A 22,026-nucleotide genomic window follows, 5' to 3' on the forward strand; every position below is an offset into this window, starting at 1 on the left:
TATGAAGAAAGCAAAGTATGCCACATGCAGGTGCAATTCTCTATTTTTTGTTAATAGCAGCTCTGTTTAAAAGAAAACCTACATTAAGCAAGTAGTAAATAATTCTAAAACCTAATAATTTAATGTGACTTAGATAATGCCAGTCAATACTAGTGACACACCAGTCACTAGTGTAAAGGATTTAAAGTGCCTTAATTTCAGTATAGAGAAAACAATGATAAATAATTTGGCAGTAGGAGTAGTAATTATTGCCTATCTAAACCAAGTTACTAAAGACAACCAAATTTTATTGGCCTAAGCATTCATAAAAATTAAATATTAACATTGTAAAGCCAGCTGCCCTGGCTGTGTCCCCTCCCAGCTCCCAGAGCACCCCCAGGTACCTCGCTGGCAGGGCAGCACCAGGAGCTGAACAGCCTGTGGCTCTGTGTGAGTGTTGCTCTGCAGTAACTAAACCATCCCTGTGTTATCAGCATTATTTTCACCCTAAATTCAACACAAGGCACCATGTGACTCTCTACAAAGAAAATTAACTCTATCCCAGCCAAACTCATGACACTTACATATAATTTATTTTATTAGTATAGTTGAAATTCTAAATGCTGTTTATATGATACAGACATGGAAATGGAGACAGCATTCCACAAGTGAAAAAGGGCTCATTTAATCATCTTTTGCTTTTCCTAGATATTGTCCTACTGAAATAAACAATATTATCTTAATTTGTTAGTTCTCCCCAGTCTACTTGTTTCCTTTGTGGTTTGTTATTGAAAAGTCCTTGGTATTTGCTTGACAATGGTTAATTTGCACATTATTTAATTGTAAAAACTCTGCTACATATCAAGGTAGACAGCAGATTACCACTTCTTAATCTTAAACATCTCTAACATCTTAAAATAATCAGTTGCTGTTGTGAAGTCTTGCTGCTTACAATGAAGGAAATTCAACTACGTATCATAGGGACTAGAATAATAGGATAAGGTCATGTAAAACTAGGAGCAGTTCCTCTTATCCATCCTGCTATTCTGTGTTCATAAGTGGTAAGATGCAGCCTAGCATGAGTGAAAAGTCGCTGCAGCCTGATAGTAAAATCCTTGCAGACATTTCCAAATTTGATCCAGTATCCAAAAATGCCAGAGAAACTCAAAACAGTGTTTAGAAAGATCTTAGGTTTATTATATTACCTACACTGCTATCCAGAGAACTTAAAATTATAAAGCATGTTGAGAAATGGGGCTAGTTAGGAATCAGAAAAACTAATTTTTGCAGTGAGTCCAACAGTTTATTTTACTCTTCATGGTTTGTAAGCGCAAGTCCACTTTTCTGAAGGTCACAGTACCATTTCTTCTGAGGACAGGTGATTGCTGTCCTTGGTCTTCCCACAGATGAAAGCTGTGCAATGCTCAGTCCAAGGCACAGTGTTTCTGCTGCTGCTGGGACATGTGGAATGGAGTGAAAAATTAGAAGCTGCTGAAACAGCTGCCACCCACTTTGTGCTGGATGGTTTTGACGTACCCAAACTTTCTTTTTGTCAGGTGGCCAAAGCATGCAATACTAATAGGCTGTAGAGCAGTGCACCAGTGGTATCTAGCTGATTGAGGTGGATATAAAGAAGGAACCACTTTCTAGGTTGTAAGAAACTACACCCCATTTCTATTCAATAAGTACCAAATTGCATCCAAAAAAGACACATTTTTCCTAGCCTCACCCTGGATGAAAACAGTTAGTCTGGTCATTCAGAAGCATAAACTTGTAACCTTTTACAAATACAGTTTATAGTTTATATGTGTAAAGCACATTTAAATATGCTGGCCAGCATCAGTAGTAATGAATAATGTTTTTGATCCTGCTGAAAACAAGCCATCCATTAAAAAAAAAAAAAAAAAAAAAAAAAAAAAAAAAGATCATTTGTGCAGACAGTAAACTGAATCGTTTGGCTTTTTCTTTCAGATGGAGAAGCATAGTGTCTGGATGGCATATGGCTGGGTAATGTAACATAATTCACTTAGCCCTGCACTAATGCAGTCCAGGTAGGGCAGGAGATGTGGTAGAGCTCCGTTGCTGTGGCCCCCACCACAAGCCAGTGCTTCCTGGCACTGTCCCACATCCTGTGCCCCGGGCACAAACCCCCTACCTGTTCTTGCCAAAGCTACCATTTTGTCTCAGCTGGGTGCCCCTAAATTTAGGAATTACTGGAGAGGCATGTGAAACAGCATCCAAACCCTACTGCAACAAGGTCATGAGTGGAGAACTGCTTCACATATGGCGTGAAAAGTCAAAAAGCTTTGTGCTGGCCATGCCAGAGGTGAGTGTTACCCTGTCTAAAGGAGTTAGGTATTTTGGGGGCATGTATTTAAAAATGTTTGCTTTAACCTTTTCCCATTTTAAAATATTTTAAATGTTTTCAGCACTAAAAAGTGCATAAAGTAAAGGACTCAAACAAAGTAAAGGACTCAGGATTCCCAAAATTTCAAAGGTGAGAGAGAGTTTCAATCTGTCAGCAGTGGGCTAAACCCATCCTCAAAGCAATTCCTACTGTGTGGAAACAGAGTTACACCAGTGCTAAACCACTCTTGAAAATCCCACTCGAGCCTTTAAAACATATTTTCAGTTGCAGGTGTTGGGCTGCAGCAGCCTATTTGCATAATCCTGTTTATGCTGAATCCAGCAAGAAAAAATGCACTTTGAAAAGTGGCATTGCTCCACGAGAACAGGATTAGGTAGTTGTTAGCCAAAATTAAAATAGCTCAGAGTTGAGAGAAGCTAGTGTTTCTGCTTCTGCTAAAGACTGTCTGCTGAACCAATATGAAGAATTACCCCAGGGACAATTTTATGTGTTTTTTATTTACAGAAAAGCTTTGTATAAAACTGAGAAGCAAGCTGAGTTGCCTTCCCAGGTCAACTGCTGTTGTTTTTACCCAAGTAAAATACATATTTAATTGTTTGTGCCAAGAAGCGTTTGCATATTGTAATTGGAGTATCTTGCTGCAAAACAGCTTTCAATTTATATAAATATTTTAAACTACAGTAATCAGACTTCTAGCTGGTGTAAATTGTCAGAACTTCTTTGAATTCAAAGTAGCTATAGCAATTTTTAGCAGCAGTTGGTCTCCCATTAATTGGAACTCCTGCTGATCCTCAAGGTGTCAGAGTTTGGCTCATATTTGTTTACAAAGCTCAGTTCAAGTAACTGAGCTGCATGCTTAGGATATACATAGAAACTGTAAATACTCAGTGCCCCTGGAAATTAACCATCTTATTTGGATGGCTAAATGAGGAGGGAAGTGATTATTTTAATTAGCCACAGTCAGAAAGTATTTGAACTTTGCTTTAAATTTCTTATCTCTAAACAAAGAATAACAAAAGAATAACTCTTATTTATTCTTAGTGTTTGTAGAATATTTGTAGATATTCTGGAAGAGGTGATCTCAATGCAATTTAACAGGGGATTTTTAAATAACACGTATAAGTGATAGCTTCTTATTAAAAAAAAAAATAAAAAAAAAAAATGCAAGGGACACAGCCTACCCATGGGTTTTCTGCAAGAGCTAGCTTCCTACATGTCAATTAGTTTTGAGAGAAGGAATTGAAAAGACACCCTCTGTCCTGGTGGGTCCTCTGCTGGGCCTGGACGCTCACCTGAAGTGGTGGGTCGTGTCCTTTCTCTGAAAAGCAAGTACATAACAGTGGAAGATTTTAGCAGAAAAGCCTGAGAGATCTACTGCAGTAGAGCTAATATCATCATGAAAGCTTACAACTTGAATACTAGTAGTTCTTTATTGAATATAAATGATGGGTGAGCTATCTGAGAAGGTTCCAAGGACTCTATGTTGTTTGCATTACTAGATACACATGAAAATATTTTGATATGTGCAGTGCTCTGTTTTTTTCAATTAAATAGCATTACAGCACACAAGCTTTCATAAATCCAGTACAAAAATTATTCCCATAAATTTTTGAATGTGTTTAAAAAAACATGATTTCAAAGTTGGCCCTTTGTATTTTAAATATGGGTTGTTTTTCTTGTAAAAATGTTCTTGCAGTTAGCTCCCTTTTTTTAATATTTGCATTACTGATCGATCCTTCAAGCCTTCTGAGTGTGGAATGATGTAAGCTTTGGCTACGTCTTGCTCATTAACAGAGTGCTTGTTTCATTCCTAATTTATTAAATACATTCAGCCAGTGCCATGAAGCTTTACACTTAATTTCTCTTGATGAATCGTCAAACACCCTTAAACTGTGCTGCATTTGTGTAGTGTTACAATCTGCCATCAGCATTTTTTCAAAACGCAGTTAAAATAAATAGCTCAGATGACAGGCAGGTTTTCTTTTTTTTTTTTTTTTTTTTTTTTTGCTTCATAAGGTTGCATTTTAATTTCTTCCCATTTAAAATGGTTTGAACAGATGATACAAACAAACCATACAAATGCATCTGCTTGTGTTTCACTAAATAGGTCTAAGCCAGATCCTCAGCTGCATCCAGGAAGCGCCCAATTGCGCGGTGAGGAGAGGCAGCTGTGGCCTCCACTTCCTGAGCCACCTGGGCTGGATGCAGATCAGATCATAAGGGAATAACTGCAGCTCACATCACTTGGCTTCACCAGCTGCCCTTTGCCATGTCCTAGGGGACCCTGCAGCCTGAGCCAGGAGTACTGAATGGCTTGGCTGTGTCGGCAGGTAGCTGCAGGGAGAGCTGCCCAAAGTGTAAGGGAGAGGATGATTTTTGTATTGCTTGAGAGGCATCATCAACTGCCAATGTGCCTCTGGTTTTGATATGGTAGACTTGGGGAAGACTTGTTCTTAGAGTGAATTTCTCCTCCAGATGCACGGCTGAACCCGTGGCTTCACTTCCCATTATATGGTACTTTATTGGTGCCTCTTTTGAGCTGGTCACTATATATAGAAGATATATCTATATATATATACACACACACACACATTAGGCTATATATCTATACACGTGTACATATATATATATACATATATATATATATAACAAATGTATATGACAAACCAGTTGGGGATTTTACTTGGATTTAAAAAAAAATAAAAATAAAAATGTACTTTTCCAGTTGGTCCATACCTCGCATCTGGTACCTCTATAGTGCTATCCTTATTTAAATTTCTGCTGTTGTTTCAATTTTTCTGTACGTTTGAAGAACCTAAGGTTAAAGAGAGGTAGCATCCCTCTGCACAGTCACTTCTTAGCAGCTAAGCGATTTCTGAGGCTTTCCAATCCCTGTGGGAAGGATTTGAGAAAAGCCTTTTAGAGGGTCGGGGTCTGTGCTTCTGACTCAGTGAGCTGCAGCAGTGGCACCAGCAGTGTTGGGATGATATGACATGCAGTACAGCTGCAGTTTAAACAGAGTTGTCTGTGTGTGTGTAGAGTCTCCTTAGTGAGTCATGGCATTTTTACACTTCCTGCTTGTTAATTATTATGAACAACATCCCCAAAAGAATTCAGTGACAGAGCAGTGCCACTGTCAGTGAAGGCAAAGGCAGAATTTCTCCAGGAGTCATCCCACTGTTCAGTGAAGTATTTTGGCATCTAAAGTGCCTGTTACATGGGATTTATGAGTCTAAGTTCAGGAAGGAGATTCAGGAAAATGTCAAACTGGTTTAAATAGCTAAGACATTTAAGTTTGCCCAGAAAAACTCTACTGGTTGCTTAAAAAATGGCTCTTAAATGCTCCCAGCAGAGATCCTGCCTTTGCTGTAATGAGTACCTGGGGACCTGTCTGTGACTTTTAGCCATTTAGTATTCAAAAGTGAGTATTCTGTGACCTGGCTTCCTGGAGGAGGTTTCCTTTGCTAAATGTGCTCAGGCCAAGGCCAGCTCCTCCAAATGCCCTTCACAGTGGTGCTGACTGTGGTGTTTCCCAGCCATCCTAGAACCATTGTGCATCCAGAAATTTGGGGATCACCTGTGTTTGAAGCTGCAGATATGTGTTCATGTCTAATCAGGCTGGGGAGAGCCTTTGCTATCTATTGCACATGTTGGTGCTCTGAGTGTCAGACTGTTGAAAACAGGCCTGACCTTACCATGAAGGATGCTTTTCTCGTGTGTGTTTCTGGTTGCTTTAGATGCTCAGTTGTGACACTGAAAGATGCATTTAAAGCAGTGCATTGGGCACCTTTTGGTACTCTCTCCCATGCTGTTCCCCTGTGGCTGTCTCAGATTTTCAGCAGCACTCCTGGTTCAGGGAGTGTAGTGATAGGACAAGGGGTAGTGGGTTTAAGCCATAGATTTAGATTAGATACAAGGAAAAATTTCCTGACTATGAGGTTGGTGTGGCACTGGCACAGGTTGCCCAAAGAAGTTGTGGATGCCCCATCCGTGGCGGTGTTCAAGGCCAGGCTGGATGGGGCTTTGAGCAACCTGGTCTGGTGGGAGGTGTCCCTGCACATGACAGGGGGGTTGGAACCAGATGGTTCCTTCCTTTAAGGTCCCTTCCAACCCATGCCATTCTGTGATATTTTTATGATTCTGTGCTGCCTGTTGTGGTCCCCAGCCTGGGCATCTGTCTCATTCCCTTGTGGTTTAGGGGACTTTGTGTGTCTGTATCAGCCCCTCTTGCATTTCAGCGTGTAATTGCTGGGTGCCATGGTGTTGTGTGTCATGGCATTTGGTCATTTGTTGAATGCCTGCCTTGCTGCTTTGTACCAACCAAAGTCCAATAGATGGGTTGTCTGTCAAATGTTATTGTGACCCAAACTCATTGAAAGGCAAAGCAAACCTCTCTGCCTTCTTTCCTGGGCTTTGGGCAAGCATGCTTCTGCCATTCTTTTGGGTGGCAGACCAGTTATCCCTATTTGGTGTCGCAGATGTTGTTTCGGAAAGGGCGTGTAGGTGCAGTCATCTGTCTGTGCAGTTTTATCTTCTGCTGACTATGAAAGGCTTATCTGCAGGTGGCACAAATATGATCTTGGAGAAAAAAAAAAAAAGAAAAAAAAAAAAGAAAGAAAAAAAAGTGACACTAGCATTTTGAACAGATTTAACTATTTATTTATTGGGAGATAGAAAGTGATTTTAATTGAGTGAGAATGATTTAATTCTCATCAAGTTTTCATCCTGCAAAACTGGAGGCAACTTACAAAGAACTGTGATCCATGCATTGGAATCACAGTCCATGCAGTCACATAATAGCGAAGTGAGGAATCATTGTAACACAGAGGGCTGCAGTTTTGGCTGAATTGGTGTGACGACTGCATACAAGGACTCCCTTTTCTTTTGGGTGATAGAAAATGCAGGATTATGCAATGACAGCAAGGATTAAGAGTCAAATATTAAAGCACTTGCCTACTTGCTACTGTTAAACCCTTACTCTTGCAAAGCTTGCAATTTCTTTATTGAGGAACAAATTGTTCTTAAATTGGAAGAACAATGCAGTTGGGCAAAAATGGGAGTTTTGCCCAAATGTGAAATCAAGGATTCAGTCCTATTCTTTAGTGATGAAAGATCATCATTTAAAGAACAACATATCTGCCACAGATTGCCAAGTTTCAAAATGTCTTCCTCTGTGACAGAATGAAGAACTGTCTAGGATGAGTATGAATGATCTAGCCTGGCTCTAGGTTCATACTGAGGTCTCAGGTACATAATTTTCAATGCAGTCACCGTTGCACCTATCAGGATCTCAATTATGACATTTCTGTGTGAGATACAGCAGTGTTCTCTCTGTTTTGCTGACCAGAATGAAATTGTTCCCACGTGTTGAGGTGGACTTGGATAACAAAGCAACAGAGAAGGCAGTGTGAAACTAACCTGTTTTTACATGGCCTACTAGACATGATGAGGACAATAATGTGTTACATTTATAAACAATACAGTTTAATTTCAGAGCAATGATTGCAGCTTAAATCCACATTTACTTCGTCATCCTTTTTATTTCCATTTCTCTATTGTGCCGTGAAACTGTCTAATAACCCAGCTAAATAACCCTCTCATGAATGGGTTTCATTTTTTTATTTATTATTCTAGGATTACTATCAACCAGCTGTAGCTTCTCTAAATGACCGTAGAAAAAAATTATTTAATAATCTTTAATGTTTTGAAAGATAAATTCAAACATCTGAAAGTAGGAAAGCTCTCCCCCTTCAAAATTGACATTAAACATGAGAATTTATATTAATTGTCAAATAAATTTTCCTAGTAGTTTTTTTATTCATCTTTGAATAGCCATATAAAAGGCCAAAGTAGACATCAATTTGAAAAGCTTGAAAAACTCTGAAGCCTAAAGGGATTTACAGTGCTGAGGGCAAAAAGTTGTAAGCTATCAGGCAACCCAAGGTATTATAATGATTGAATAAAAACTTTCAGAAGTTTTATGAAAGCAGAAGGACATTGCCTAATTCAATGAGCTTTAGTGTTCATACTTGAAAAACTACAGCTTAGAGGAAATAATATGAAGATGCTTTTACAGATAAATTGATTGATAGGGCTTCCAATCTGCTTTAAAACAGTACTGTGCTTAAGTGGCTCACTGAATGGAGCATTACTGATATTCCTTGAGATATATTTCATCCTTCACAGGAATGAACACTTCTGCCTGCATCTGTAGCACTGTCAAGGCAGTTGTTTATGTTATTGCTACCCAGCATGACAATTAGACACAGCAGCATTAAATTAGACCTTGGTTTGGTTCCTCTTGAAAGGAACAGGAGTTTTGACATTGACTCTGCAGACAGCAGGCTCAAACTATGCATTGAAGCCATTTTCTGAATAAATAGTGTTGATCAGCATCAAAGAAACAGTGTTTCTAGGATAATTTTCATTTATGTCTCAGTCCCAAAGTCCTTACAAAGGTAAAATTTACATTTAGTATACTAGAAATGTGTCTGCTAAGTGGCAGGGCTGGCCACACCATTACCTTTCTGAGTGGGGCAAAGAGGCAAAAAGCAATGTTTGAAACTAAAAGCTGAGTAGGAAAGATCTGTAGTAAATACAACTGGTTCAAAAGCAATTGCTTCCAAGAACAAAAGGGACAAATGAAAAATTTCATTCCTATTTTGCAATTTCTCCTCTCCCTCTGGAGTGTGAACCATAATTAGAGCACTTATACAAAATCACATTTGTCAGACTGGCTGCTAAATTCCCCTTAAAGCTTTATCCACAAAGAGCAGTCTGTTATCACTCCCACTACAGCCTACAGTTCTCGTTTGCACTTTCAGGGACAGACAAGCAATTTTTCTATCCATATTGAAAATCTCATGTAAATGTAACAACAGTGAATCTAGGTGAGGCCAGTTCTACACAAAAGCTGTTTACAGATTTCCTGAGCAAAGACCTGTCTTGGTTCCAGCAGGAGCTATATGAAAAGCTGTAACCAGATCATGGAGGTATGTCCTAAAGCCAACACTAGTCCCACAAGCAGGACGAGTGTTGCAACGAAGGCTCCATGAGCTATGAAATACTGCTGTCTGTACTTGTCTGCCAAGAATATCTCACTCTTAATGAGTGAGAAAAAAACATCCATTCTAACACAAGAAGAGACCGTCATGGATGAAAGACCAGACTTCTCTAGAGAGGGTGAATCACACCCTGGTGGTTTCTGGTGCCATAAGATCAGCTGGAGCCCAGTCACCAGAGGATCTCTCTTCCCCAACCCTTCTGCAAGAGCTCTTAAGGTGCTGTATCCTCTCGTAATTGATGAGAGGAAGATGCCATTAACAGATACAGCTCTTGCCTGATTGACAGATCTTAACAGTATTAAACAGATTCAAAAAGAAGAACTCAATTTTTCTCAACTTCATGTTGTCCCTGAAGAGTAGTAGTTAAGCTACTGTTACAGATACTTCTCTCCCAGCAGAGGCGTAGGGTGCCTCAAGGATTTGACTCCATTGCACCACGTATCTCTGCACTTCCACGAGCAAGCCTGGGCAGACACCCACCAGAAGCAATGTATGTGTCTGGCAGGTATGGGTACACTAGGGACCTTTGGACATGACAAAAATGAGTTGAATTCAATGAATTTTAAAAAAATATTTTTTAATTATATATTACTTATATATTACTTATATAATTATATATTACTTATATACTATTACAATATTTATTTAAAAATATTGATGTAGTTGTTTGCCATTAAGATATATGACTGTTGAGGCTGTTAGTAATAACAATAGGAAGTCATACACTTAAACAAGTGCAAACCTTCCTCAGCAAGTGATGAAGGCTGCATAAGTGCCTTGACAAATTAGTTGTCAACTGCTTTTAAAATGTCATATAGGGATATTAGCTCCTATCATAAATTCGGGTTCCTTCCTGGGTTTGTATGGTGATCTCTAGTGTCTGCCCTCTGCTGTCCAATCTCAGAGCTCTGTGGATGTCTAAAGGAAAACTTCAGAGCACGGGCTGAAGCAGCTCCATCCTGGGACCAGCTGTGTGTCCTTTTCTTGCCTAAATTTCAGTGTGGTCCCAATAGCCTGGACTTCATATCATACAGAAATGGTGATTAGCCTTCATGGTGTTAAGGGTTCATAACCTGGACAGACCCAAACTGTTGTTTCTCTCACCTGGAAGAAGAGCACTAAACCCGAGATAGAGGACGCTGTATGTCATGGAGCCCCTTTCAGCCTGTTTTGCCTATGCCGGTGTGCTGCTGGTAATGCAGAATTCATCTTTGACCCTGTGATTGTTCAACATGTTAACTCTGCAGGAAGCAGTCACCAGGATGGCCCAACCACCCGCTTGTATCTCAGCACCCTTTCAATGGGCACTTGAGTTTCTGCTTGGCTGCATCATCCCCAGGTTTCCCCAGGGAGGATGTCCTCCATCTCCACCTTCTTCCCCACTGCAGGTGGTGAGGGACACCAGCTGCTCTCCCAGGACAGCAGGGGAGTTGCAGGACTAAGCTAGACCACAGCCCCTGCATTTCATCCAAGCTTCTTCTGTGCAAAGGCAGTGGGACTTCCCTTGAGCCTGCATCCCAGATGCGTGGACGTAATTAAAGCAGGCGGTGAAGCTTCAGGCAGGCAGGATGCTAGGCACCTCTTCGTGCGTAGTTTCCTGTCAAGTCTGGAGGCTGCACCATGCTGTTAGCACTGCTCTTCAGCTGTGCCTCACTCCCCACTGCCTGCCACTGGAGCCCCAGCCCAGAGATCACCAAGGCTGTGCAGTATCATGCTGCTATGCCTCGGAGCTGTACCTGGCACAGTCGGGCAGGGCTGAGCCTAAGCTGGCTGCCTCTCTCCCCTGTAGGACATGGGAATGCATCTTCCCATCTAATTGAGAAATCAGCCTAGACCCACGCTAGGTAGATTTTCTAAATATAGATTCAAATAAATCTGTGGAAATCATTTGTAATTCCAGACAGAGTTTTATCATCGTTTTTGCAAAAATTGTTTTGGTTGGTTGATAGAATTTTCTTGTTAAAATCCAAGCTGGTCTGAAAATCATTTCTATACAGGAAACACATTTTTCACATTTGAAGGTAACTACAATTATGTGTGCTGCCAAGGGCTTTGAAATATGGAAATGAGAGGTTTATTTAGTGTGTGGATCAAGCTTATAAACAGCTTAAGTCCTCATTCCTTCTAACATCTTAACAGCTGTGCAGTTTCTTACAAAATATGTTTTATCGTTTCAAGAAATGCTGTTAACCTCGCAGTTTTAAAACTGAATGAACAAGGCCTCTTGGACAAATTGAAAAACAAATGGTGGTACGACAAAGGAGAATGTGGCAGCGGGGGAGGTGACTCCAAGGTTAGCCTCAATGTCACCAAAAGCGGGTAAACAGTATGTAAAGTAATTGGTGCATCTGCTGGGGTTTTACCTGCAACAAAACAGCTTCTTCAGGATCACGGCATTGCCAGTACCTGCAGCTGAAATCTAGGTGTATGCAATTACTGTCAAAGCAAAAATATTTGCATTTGCTTAAGCATCCCAAAGGGAACTCGTATACACTCCCTGCTATGAAATCTATCACCAGTTTTCAGAAACCTGCACCTTCCAAAATTGTGTTGAGCCTTTTCAGAGCTTGCTTTTGTGAACAAGCAGTTTGAAACCTTCAGGAGAAAATATCAACTCAGATTTATTTTCTACAATATTGTATGACCCCAAATAATTTTTCAGTGACAGTGAAGAAAACCAGTGCAACTGCCTCCAAGCAGAAATCTAGTGCAGGTCCTGGCTCAGGGATCCAGTATTGACACAAACAGTACTGGTACAAATTGTGATTTTCACATGGGTATCCAAAACAGGAGGGCAAATTTCAGCTGAAATACCTTTGCATGGACATTTTATAATATCTTACCCACAAACTGGAATCCATGGTTGTTTCCTAGGCAGAATGGCTGAGAATGTATCATGCAGAAAACTCCCAGAACTTACATCCTTCTCAGCTGTGGCATTTGCAGCCTTTCACCACCTCTGAATTTTAGGCTGAGGTGGTAACAGTTTCTTATTTTTCCTGCATTTCCAGATCCTCTACATGGCGAGTGCCACTGCTTCCTGGCTTCATCACATCTTCCTTTTGGGAAACTGCCTTGTGCTGAAAAGAGGCAAAGATGTCAAAGTGAAAGATGTGAAAGCGGGGAAGGATAAAGATATTAAAAATGCCCCTTCAGTGCTAGGCAGTGTGTATTAATATTTATTTATGTGCTTGTGTGTGAACAATATATAAGAGAACGCTGCACAGGTAACTGCGCAGGCACAGAGCTAGTCAGATACAGATGATTATATTTGATGGATTTGTCATACACAGTTTATGTAGCTTTCTTTACAATTGCCTACATATATTTTTCTTACTATTTTCTTTCCTCCTTTAGTCCTCCTGCTCTTTCATTCTGTGTCCTGGCCTCAGGGACCATCCCTTGGGCTATTCTGCACTCACCCAGAACTGCTGTCCTAATCCTCTTCACTTTGCTTTCAATCCTGCTGCTCTACCTATTTTTCCCAACTCGCCAGCAGTCACAGTTTCAAAAAATGGTCTATATTTTCTGTTTCAAAGTGCATAGGCATATTAGACATGATAACACTTATGTGCAAGTGGAGCAGACACCAACTTCTCTTAAGAAAGTTGATGTGTGAACCATAAATATTCCATGTTGATACCACTGAAGTAGTACCCAAGTCTGAACTTTTCCATTACTGTGAATGGAGAAGGCATTTAAGTTTAAAAAAGTCACAGACAGGGAGTCACATAAGTAAAATGCCTCCATTTTCTTAAAATACATTCTTCACAAGCCTACTGTTGCTGAAATATGAGATAAAAGTTAGGTAGAAAACCAAGGGTCCTTTTAACTTACCATCCTCAATTACCAGGCACTGGTGGGCTGAATCACAAAGCAGAACAAGGGGAGCAGTTCATGGTACAGGGAAGAGCAGGGCTGCAACAGGGAATGTGTCTGGAAGGTGCTGAAGGAGCAAGTTTGGTGCGATGGCAAGTGACAGAAGAAAGGGCGGGGGGAAAGAAATAGAAGTTCAGCCCATGGACAAACTGGGAGGATCTGTGAATGCAGGAGGGAGGTAGGAACACACTGTCAATGAAGAACAGGTGGCAGGCAGAAGTTCATGGTGGAGTACGAATTACAGTGGGTAAGACATCGCTAGCAAAGGATGAGGTGCATGATGTAGCTCAACCTGTGATCCTAGGACTACATACAGACTGCCAGCAGCATTTACCTGACCTCAGGCCTGTTTCTTGCCACAGTTTTTCACAGGCATAGGCAAGTGAGTAGCCATACCTATGCATAAGTACTTCACAGAGAGAGGAGAGGGAGCCCAGTGCTCCTAGAAGGCCCCAGGTCCATCACGTGCCTGCAGTGACCATGCTGAGAAGGACCAGGCACATTATGGATATGAGTACACATTATGTACTGCTCAAATTCTGCACTGCAGCAGCATCTGGTCTTGTTTTTCAAACTGCAGATAATCTGACTCCTATAGGTGTTAGTTAACCTTTTATCATCTCCAAAATCTATTCCCTTGTTCACAAACAGACTAGTAGTATCTGATAAAGTCAGTAAGACTATTTCTACTGAATTAAGGGAGCTCTAAATATTTTAATTTTATATGCTATCATTTGATCATCAGTGGAATAAACAGGACACCATGCACAGTTTTTGAAAACCTGACAACAACCAATCGGTCCTGAACTAAGGTCTTAAGCATGTCTAACCAATGCTCCTTCTCACTGTGTGAATTTAAAAGGAATAAAACCCGAGCTCTGTTAGCAGCTCTGGTCCCAATTACGGGGCTTCCTATTGTCATGAGCAAAAATAAGAACATCTCTCTTGTACTGAAAGCAATGTAGCACCTGAGCCTTAACTGGCCATCTGTGCTATTACTATTTGAAATTCACCCATCAGTGAATGAGAGTCTAGACCCAGAATAACCTTCTTTATGGCATTAAAAAGGACTGTAGAAATCGGGGAGTTTCACAAGAGCTCATCAGTTCTCCAAAGTTTGTGTTACTCTATAAACTAAGATTTCTCCTACCCCCACTCTGTGCTCTTAACAGCTCCTTTGTAGCTTCCCCAGTTATTGTTCCCTTTAAGGAATGAGCTTCCAAAATTTGGAAAGACAAGGTCAGATCAGATTGTGATCCAGTTTCCTTCATAAGACTGTGTTGTCAGCCCTGGGTAGCTGATGCTGCCTTCCTCCGTGGCCTAGTGACCTTAGCAATTAAGTGATGTTTGAAGAGAAGTCTGAGGTCCCTCAGTCATTTGAGTACTTCTGAAAATAGTGCCTCAGATCTCAGCTGTATGCCACCGTACAGCTCATGAGATAATTCTTGTGATGCACAGAGAGGTATTTAAACCCAGTTTCTGCCATTATATTCCATTTTTGTGATAAACCTGTGGGCTGAAGGAAGCTGTGCTGGCAAAGCACTGCTCCCATCTCTGCCAGCAGCCCCCAGGAGAGCACAGCATCCCTTGTTTTTCATTCAGCGGGTGAGGCTGACCTTACACTTAATTAATGGCTCAGCCCTGAGTGGGTAATGAAAGTGCTCCTAGAGCGTACTTGTGATTGCTTTTTTTAAAATCCCTGTCTCTTAAAATTCCTCATTGGTTTCAGAATTGCTCAACATTGTAATTTAAATGCTGTAACTGCCCATTCATCGTCCTGTACACAAGGAGCTCAGAACTTCATTAATGCCGTTTTAAGGCACTGTTATTTTGCTGAAGTTGCTGGCACCAAATCCAGCCTTGGGCTCTTGAAAAACAGCCCTTCCTACAGCAAGTGATAGAGGATAGGATGGGAGGAAACAAGTATGGAGCCGAGGGACAGAGGGGCTGAGGGCATGGTGAGAAGGTGGAAAACCACTGTCCCTGCACCCACTCAGGCTGTGCCTCTGCTGATTTCAGCACATAAAAGAACAGGGTCTCCTCTGCTCTGTCACATGGAATTCTTGCAATGTGGCTACATGGGACAAATCCTTCTCCATTTATAAAGGGTAATTGTAGTTATCATTTTTCATACATCACCCTTACATGAGTTTGGATCCTGTATGTATATAATAAGTGTGATTCTCAGCAGCTCTGCCAACTTCCTCTCGTTATTAGTAATTACTAATTCAAGAATCACCAAACAACTTAAAAAAAATCTATATTGTCATTTTCTATTGTAATATACAAGACTGCACTAGATGGGAAATTTAATTTTAAATGCTGGCTATATCCTCTGTATATGATTTACATACATTGTTCTTGCTCATGTACAGTAGACCATATTGATTCTTAGTTCTAGCCCCCTTTAATGTCACTGGGACTATTCAGCAACCAGTTGGGTAAGCACTGTAGTAACACATTGTACTCTCTGTGTGTCACTGGCATGGTCAAAATGATTTTTATTTGGAGAGGAGATTTTCAAAGAAAGGAAAGATATCTAGAAAGGCAACTTGCCCTGAAAGCCAAGGTGATGTGGGCATTCATTTCCCTTAAAAGCTGCTGATAAACTCCTACTAAAATATATAAACAAACAAAACAGCCTAAAATAAATTAAAAGTCACCATACCTGCAGTCACTTCCTGTTACTGCAATCAGGCATATATGCCAGCATTCTTAAAAGTGTGAGCTAAAATGTTCCTTTTCAAATTTGCAGTCCTCCAGCTGGGCTTCTTTTACTTGTTTTGAGTGAGTACTTTTCCCATCATACCTGGCTGATTTAAACTGAGATTCAGGAAGATTTTCAGCAAAAATAGTGGAGGGGAGGAAAAAGCAACTGGCCTCTGGTACATGACTGGCTATATTTCAGGGAAGAGTAGGTATTGAATTGCCTCATCTGTGTTTGCCATTGCCATCGCTATTGCATTCAGTTATATATTAAAGATAGTATGGCAATTTTAAGTATGAAATTGATTGCTCCCCTCCAGAAAAAAAAAAAAAAAAAAAAAAGAGAGAGAGAGACAGTGCAGAAGGGATGGTATTAAAAGGATTACAGTTGCAAAGGAGAAAAAAAAAAATACATGCCTGTATCAGGCTTTCTATAACTGAACTGTTTGTTCTGGGAAGAAAAAATAAAAAAGCACAAAAGACTGTGAGGCAGGCTTTCTGGCTTGTTCCAGCTTGCTGCTGGTCTTAATAGTTCATACAGAGACCTACTTATCACATAATTTTAATCAGCTTAATCTGAAACAGCTCCATAGGCCTCTGACAGTCCATGTGAGAACTGTACCTGGACATCCCCAGTCCTTGCCATAATCAGCCCCGTTACACTGTTGGGATATGGGAACAGTGAAATTTGGCTTAGTGCCAGTGCATAGCATGCTGCAGATGAGGACTATCCAAATAATATTAATTATTTCACATGTATACTAGAAGCAAGCAGAGGATCATATTGACAGGCAATGTGCCAGCATCCCAAACTGCTGCCCACTCCTTTCTCACCTGTGGGACTCTCACATTCCACTTTCAACCTGCACAACCTGCTGCCATAGAGCCTGAAGGCAAAATTTAAGTTTCAGTACTGAAAAAGATTGAGAAATTCATGCTAGCAGCAGCATATTCCATATGAATTAAGTGTGGGGGACTTGAAAAGTGGATGAAGCATTTCCTTTATTTAAAGAGATCACTTGGGAGTACCTGAGAATCCTCTCACTCAGCTGTAGCTGTCAAAAATTGTCTTTGCTGTGACACTGAGGCTTCCTCAATAGCAAATCTTGACAGTGTGCTTCATCCTTTCTTAAATATGAAATATACATATATACAAATCTACACACAAATATATCTATACATAAGCATCTGGGGATTTCCTGTTAAATCAGTTACAGAGTGTAATCACAGGCTCCTTTTCTCTTTCACAGTATCCATTTTGACCGTCTCAGTTGCCCTGTACTAATTGCCATTTGCACTACATTCTTTATTTTTATTTTAAGCCTTGAATTCATGATTAGACGTTTTAACATCTAATGGATTATGGTGCATTATGAGAGATTAATGGTACCACAGGAATTCAATGGTGCACAAGATCAGTCTCTACGTCATCCAGTGTCTCCAGCAGCCCATCTATTATGTTCTGTTTATCTGCCTCCTTCTCTGATATATATTGTATTTTCATGCTCACCTGCACATAAATAGATACATATATGCCTATCATGTTAAGAATTGGACAGTCAATGGTTCAAAGTGGAAAGTATAGAAAATAAGTCTTAAGCATTTGATAGGCTTTTAGAAAACAAACTGCTGCAACTGCATGAGATGGGGCATTCTCATAACACTTTATATTATTCACTGAGTTTAAGTTACTTCAGTGTAAACTCATAGTGGTTCATGCTTTGAGGCATTAGAATACATTTCATCTCAATGTTTAACTCCATTGCATCACCCATTATAAACGCCCCAAGGAAGATACTCTGAGTAGTAATTAATCACCAGCCTGGGACCTGGGACCCTGAAAGGCTTAGTTGAGTAAGTGAGATGGAAAGAAAAGCCTTGAATTTGGAAATAATGTGGAAACGGGATATAGAAATGAAATACTGGCTGTGGTATTCCCAGCTGAGGTGCAGGGCAGTGGCAATCGGCACCCAGGGTGAGAGCAGGACTGTTCAAAGGGCTGCGGTGACAGCCTGCAGAAGCAGCTCCTTTTCTTGCCAGCTTCATTTTGAGGGCAGTAAATGAAATAGCTATGGCCAAGTCATGTTTCTAGCTTGTATGCTTACAAACCAAAAATGGATGGAAAACAAGGAAAACTATGTTTCTTAAGTCATATATGCAGTTATATTGTATATATCTCTGAAATCTATGTTGTTAATGTGTCTAAGCCAATAGTTTTGGGTTCACAGTAATTGCATACCATTTATTTAAAAATCTTCCCCAGCAGTATGTGCCTGTTACCTAAAGCGATGGAGCAGGTCCCGGTCGTATGTCTGTCTCTAAACCTGGGCCAACAGTACATGACATAGCACCCACTGTGGCCTCTGCTCTGTCACTTTGCAATGCGATTCTATGTAGTTTTACTTGAATAACATAAAATAACATATATAATGTTATTTATGTTATTTTCCACGTGAAGAACTCCTGTAAACCTTGCCGTTTTGAAACTCAGTGAGGCAGGCGTCTTAGACAAGCTGAAAAACAAATGGTGGTACGATAAAGGTGAATGTGGACCCAAGGACTCTGGAAGTAAGGTCAGTCGCTGCAGTTCGGGACCTACTATCGTGTTCACAAAGCAGTAAAGGGAGTAATGAACAAAATGCCTTAGAAGTAAAATAAGCAGCTGTAGACACTCACAGAGTAAATTGGCTTGTCCCCGTCTTGATGGGGGTCACACTTTAATTTAAAGGAGCACTATTGCTTTCTGAAGTCTTCAGTGGTATAAATCACCATAAATCACCCAACGTCCTCCTACCTATTGAAGGAAGCTGTCAAAGGGTTACAAGGCAGGGTTTTTGTCTGGGGTTGGGTTGGTTGTTTCCATCCTGCTTACAGGGGATGTACCTTTCCTGTCTGCTGCTTGGGCTTGGCTCTACTCATGTCTTCTCCTTTCAGTGCTGACTAACCTTAGGGTGTCTTTGGACAGGGAGAAGTACTAAGGGGAAGGATTTCCACTTCTTGCTCCCATTAGGGAGGTCTCTTGCTCCTTGAGGAGCCAAGGAAGTCCTGACTTAAGCTTTGGAGTGAAAGGTTTCAATAATTCATAGCTTTCTACAGCTTTCCGTATTTACCCTAGTCCATTCCCAAATTAATCCTCGCAGCTTCAGGGAGCTCCTGAGGACAAGCCCAGAAGCAAATATTTTTCTGGTGCACCAGAGTTAGTGCCAGTCTTGTGTTCTAGGAGTCTGAAATGTCCCTGTGGTGCCTGTCTTGGTGCCAGCTTGTGGTGCCCAGATCTGAGTGGGACAACATGAGCACAGTGACTGCTAGCTGTCCCTGCCCTTCATATTTTGCTTTTTCTTGCAAGTGGTTCGGAGAAAGGAGTGACAGAAGTCATCAAGGGGATGGCAGAACACTCCTAAAGCACAGCTGAGAAAGCCTCAACCCACTGTGTCCGTTAGATCAGGTCCTTCCCAGTCCTGACTGCTCCTTGTTCCCAAGCTCCATGCCACTAGAGGAACTGAGTCACCTTCAAGGTGACAGCCAAAGCAGAAGACTGTTTATAAGCCCCAGAAACCCCTGTACACCCATGGGAATTGCTACTGTGATGATCTACTGATTGCACAATAAATAGTGCCTCTTTAAATTAAATCCTAATATTGATCATAAGTTAACATTTCATACAAATTACAATTGGAAGTTAAGTACTCTTCCTATTTTAGGTAAAGATTATATAGTCTGCATAAGAATAAAGCTTTATAAGTATCTTAAGGCACAATGGGAGTCAACCCTGAGAGAATTCCTTGAGAACTGTGCTAAAATTGCACATGGATTTAAAATCCTAGCATACGTGATTCATAGCTAAGCAGTGAAGTATAGAGAAATGTAGAACAGTCATTTGAAGTATAGAGAAATGTAGAATAATTATTTACAACAGTAAGTCCAAAAAGGTGATTGTTTATCAGATGTTGTATATTTAGTAATTTGCTAAAGAAAGTTATCATTGTTTTCTAAATTTTAAATATTGTATAAAATTTAATAAATTACTGTTTAAAATTGTACTACTGCAGAGCCTTAGTCCATGGGCATGTTCTAGAACTGTATCTATAATAAAATAGAAAAAAAAAAAAAAAAAAAAAAAAAAACAGTAATCGGTAAGAGGCAAATATATGGTGATGTGTATGGTACAATGTGCACTTTCAAGGAAGTGTTTGTTCCAACAACTTGAGCCTCATGTTATTTTCACCTGTCACTTAAGTAGCAGAAAGTCAGTCTGGATCTTTTGAATTAACAACAATGCCTACTACAAGTGAAATTTGTCTTTTAGTGAACATCAAGCAAAATGTTGTCTGATGTAAATGGATTTCTAGATTCCAAAGCTTTTAAAGAGCTTTGTGTGAATGCGGTTTCATGTCAGTGTTAAAATGTCCCTTAAAGAGGACTGGACGTGTCATTGTTCAATTCTCCAGCTAGTGGAAGTAATGCTTTGCAGTAAGTAAACAATGACATCTCAATATACTGGCAACATACTTATAATACTTCAATGTTGACCAGGAAAACTAGGTGCTTAAAATATATTTTATAGATCCAGATAGGTCAAATTTTGTGAGAGGCATGTAAATGACGGTACTTTAATTTCAGCTAAATGTTGTTATTTACATTTATTTCTGATGTTTTAATGTATAGCTTGTGCTGCAGGGTTCTGGATGTCAGGGTTAACTGTGTCACTTCTGTTTCCCCAGGACAAGACGAGTGCCTTGAGTCTCAGCAACGTTGCTGGAGTCTTCTACATTCTGGTTGGAGGCTTGGGCTTGGCAATGCTGGTGGCTTTGATAGAGTTCTGTTACAAGTCCAGGGCAGAGGCGAAGCGAATGAAGGTGGCAAAGAGTGCACAGACTTTTAACCCAACTTCCTCGCAGAATACCCAGAATTTAGCAACTTATAGAGAAGGTTACAACGTATATGGAACCGAAAGTATTAAAATTTAGGGGTAGGACTTAGGGCCTACTACAGTGAGTGGGTGATGCATCTTGTACCGCAGTGTTGTGACATGTCTGTCTAGTGGTGCTTGCTTCTAAACAGAGCTTTATATTTTGGAAAACTTCAGTGCAAAAGTGGTTCAGTTTTTTTGGCTGCAGATGTACAGCATACTATTCTATGTTGCTAATAGACATCTGCATTGCGAGAAAATTTTGACATAAAAAATATGTTTATAACAACTAAATGTTGTTCAATCAGTTGGGAAATAATAGTTATTTGAAATATCCAGAGGGCCAGTGTTTAATTACTTAATTGGCCAGTCTGTTCACTTAAATATTTGCACTATTCTGATGACAAATTGCTGTAAGCCTTTATTATTCTCTGTTGGCCCTAACTGGGACTTCCTTACATCGAGAATTTAGGATAGGCAATGTCACTGAACCATAGTTAACCTAATGGAAGACAAGGCACTGTTACAAGAAGTCTAAATGTTGTTTTACCTTCTCCTTCTCCTCCCCACCCTGCTCCTCACCCTCCCTTCGATACATGTTTTATGCTAATTGTGTGGCTTTTTTTTTTTTTCCCCACACACAATATTCTGCTTCAGGTCAAGCTTTGCCCACCATAATAACAACCAAAAGTCACTAACCAGTGAACAGACTTCAATTATTGTCCTCAGCTTTCAGTAACATGTGCTTGCTTGGCTCAGGACTCATAGTTTTTAGACATTCATGCAGTAATTTCAGACCAGAATGCTGATATTGCTGAGCTACATACTGTGTAGTTCCCCTTAGTAGGTATGTAGGGATGGCTTATCAATGCATTTGGTCTCATCCATACAGTGAGTAGCTTACCAACTAATCATTAGTCAAATCAACTACTTGACCTTTGGAAATGGCATGTAGCAGCACACTGAGCTTCTAAATGTAATTTTCCATAGCTTCTAAGCTAAACTGGCTGCTTTGTAACAGAGGTGCGCCAGTCCCCTACCCTCTCAGTACTACCTCAAGCTCCCTCCCCTTGCCAACAGCAAGCTGCACCTCTCCTCTTCTAACAGAAAACTACCTTCTC

General features: G+C 40.4%; 1 protein-coding gene across 2 annotated transcripts in view; it reads left to right on the top strand.

Annotated features, from left to right (window-relative positions):
* Window positions 1-22,026, top strand: part of GRIA4 (glutamate ionotropic receptor AMPA type subunit 4) — a gene marked incomplete at both ends in the record, with an annotated part of 224,588 nt that overhangs the window by 196,992 nt on the left and 5,570 nt on the right. Inside the window, 2 exons of one of the 2 annotated variants that reach the window (XM_084306321.1) lie at window positions 11,590-11,704; window positions 20,718-20,852. In XM_084306321.1, coding sequence (XP_084162447.1) covers window positions 11,590-11,704; window positions 20,718-20,852 — 250 coding nt within the window. Of the gene's footprint in view, window positions 1-11,589; window positions 11,705-18,454; window positions 18,570-20,717; window positions 20,853-22,026 lie in introns of both variants that reach the window. The other variant, XM_084306320.1, reaches the window with a different exon arrangement.

This window comes from Netta rufina, assembly GCF_964035555.1.
Source record: "Netta rufina genome assembly, chromosome: 1".
NCBI classification, from domain to species: Eukaryota; Metazoa; Chordata; class Aves; order Anseriformes; family Anatidae; genus Netta; species Netta rufina.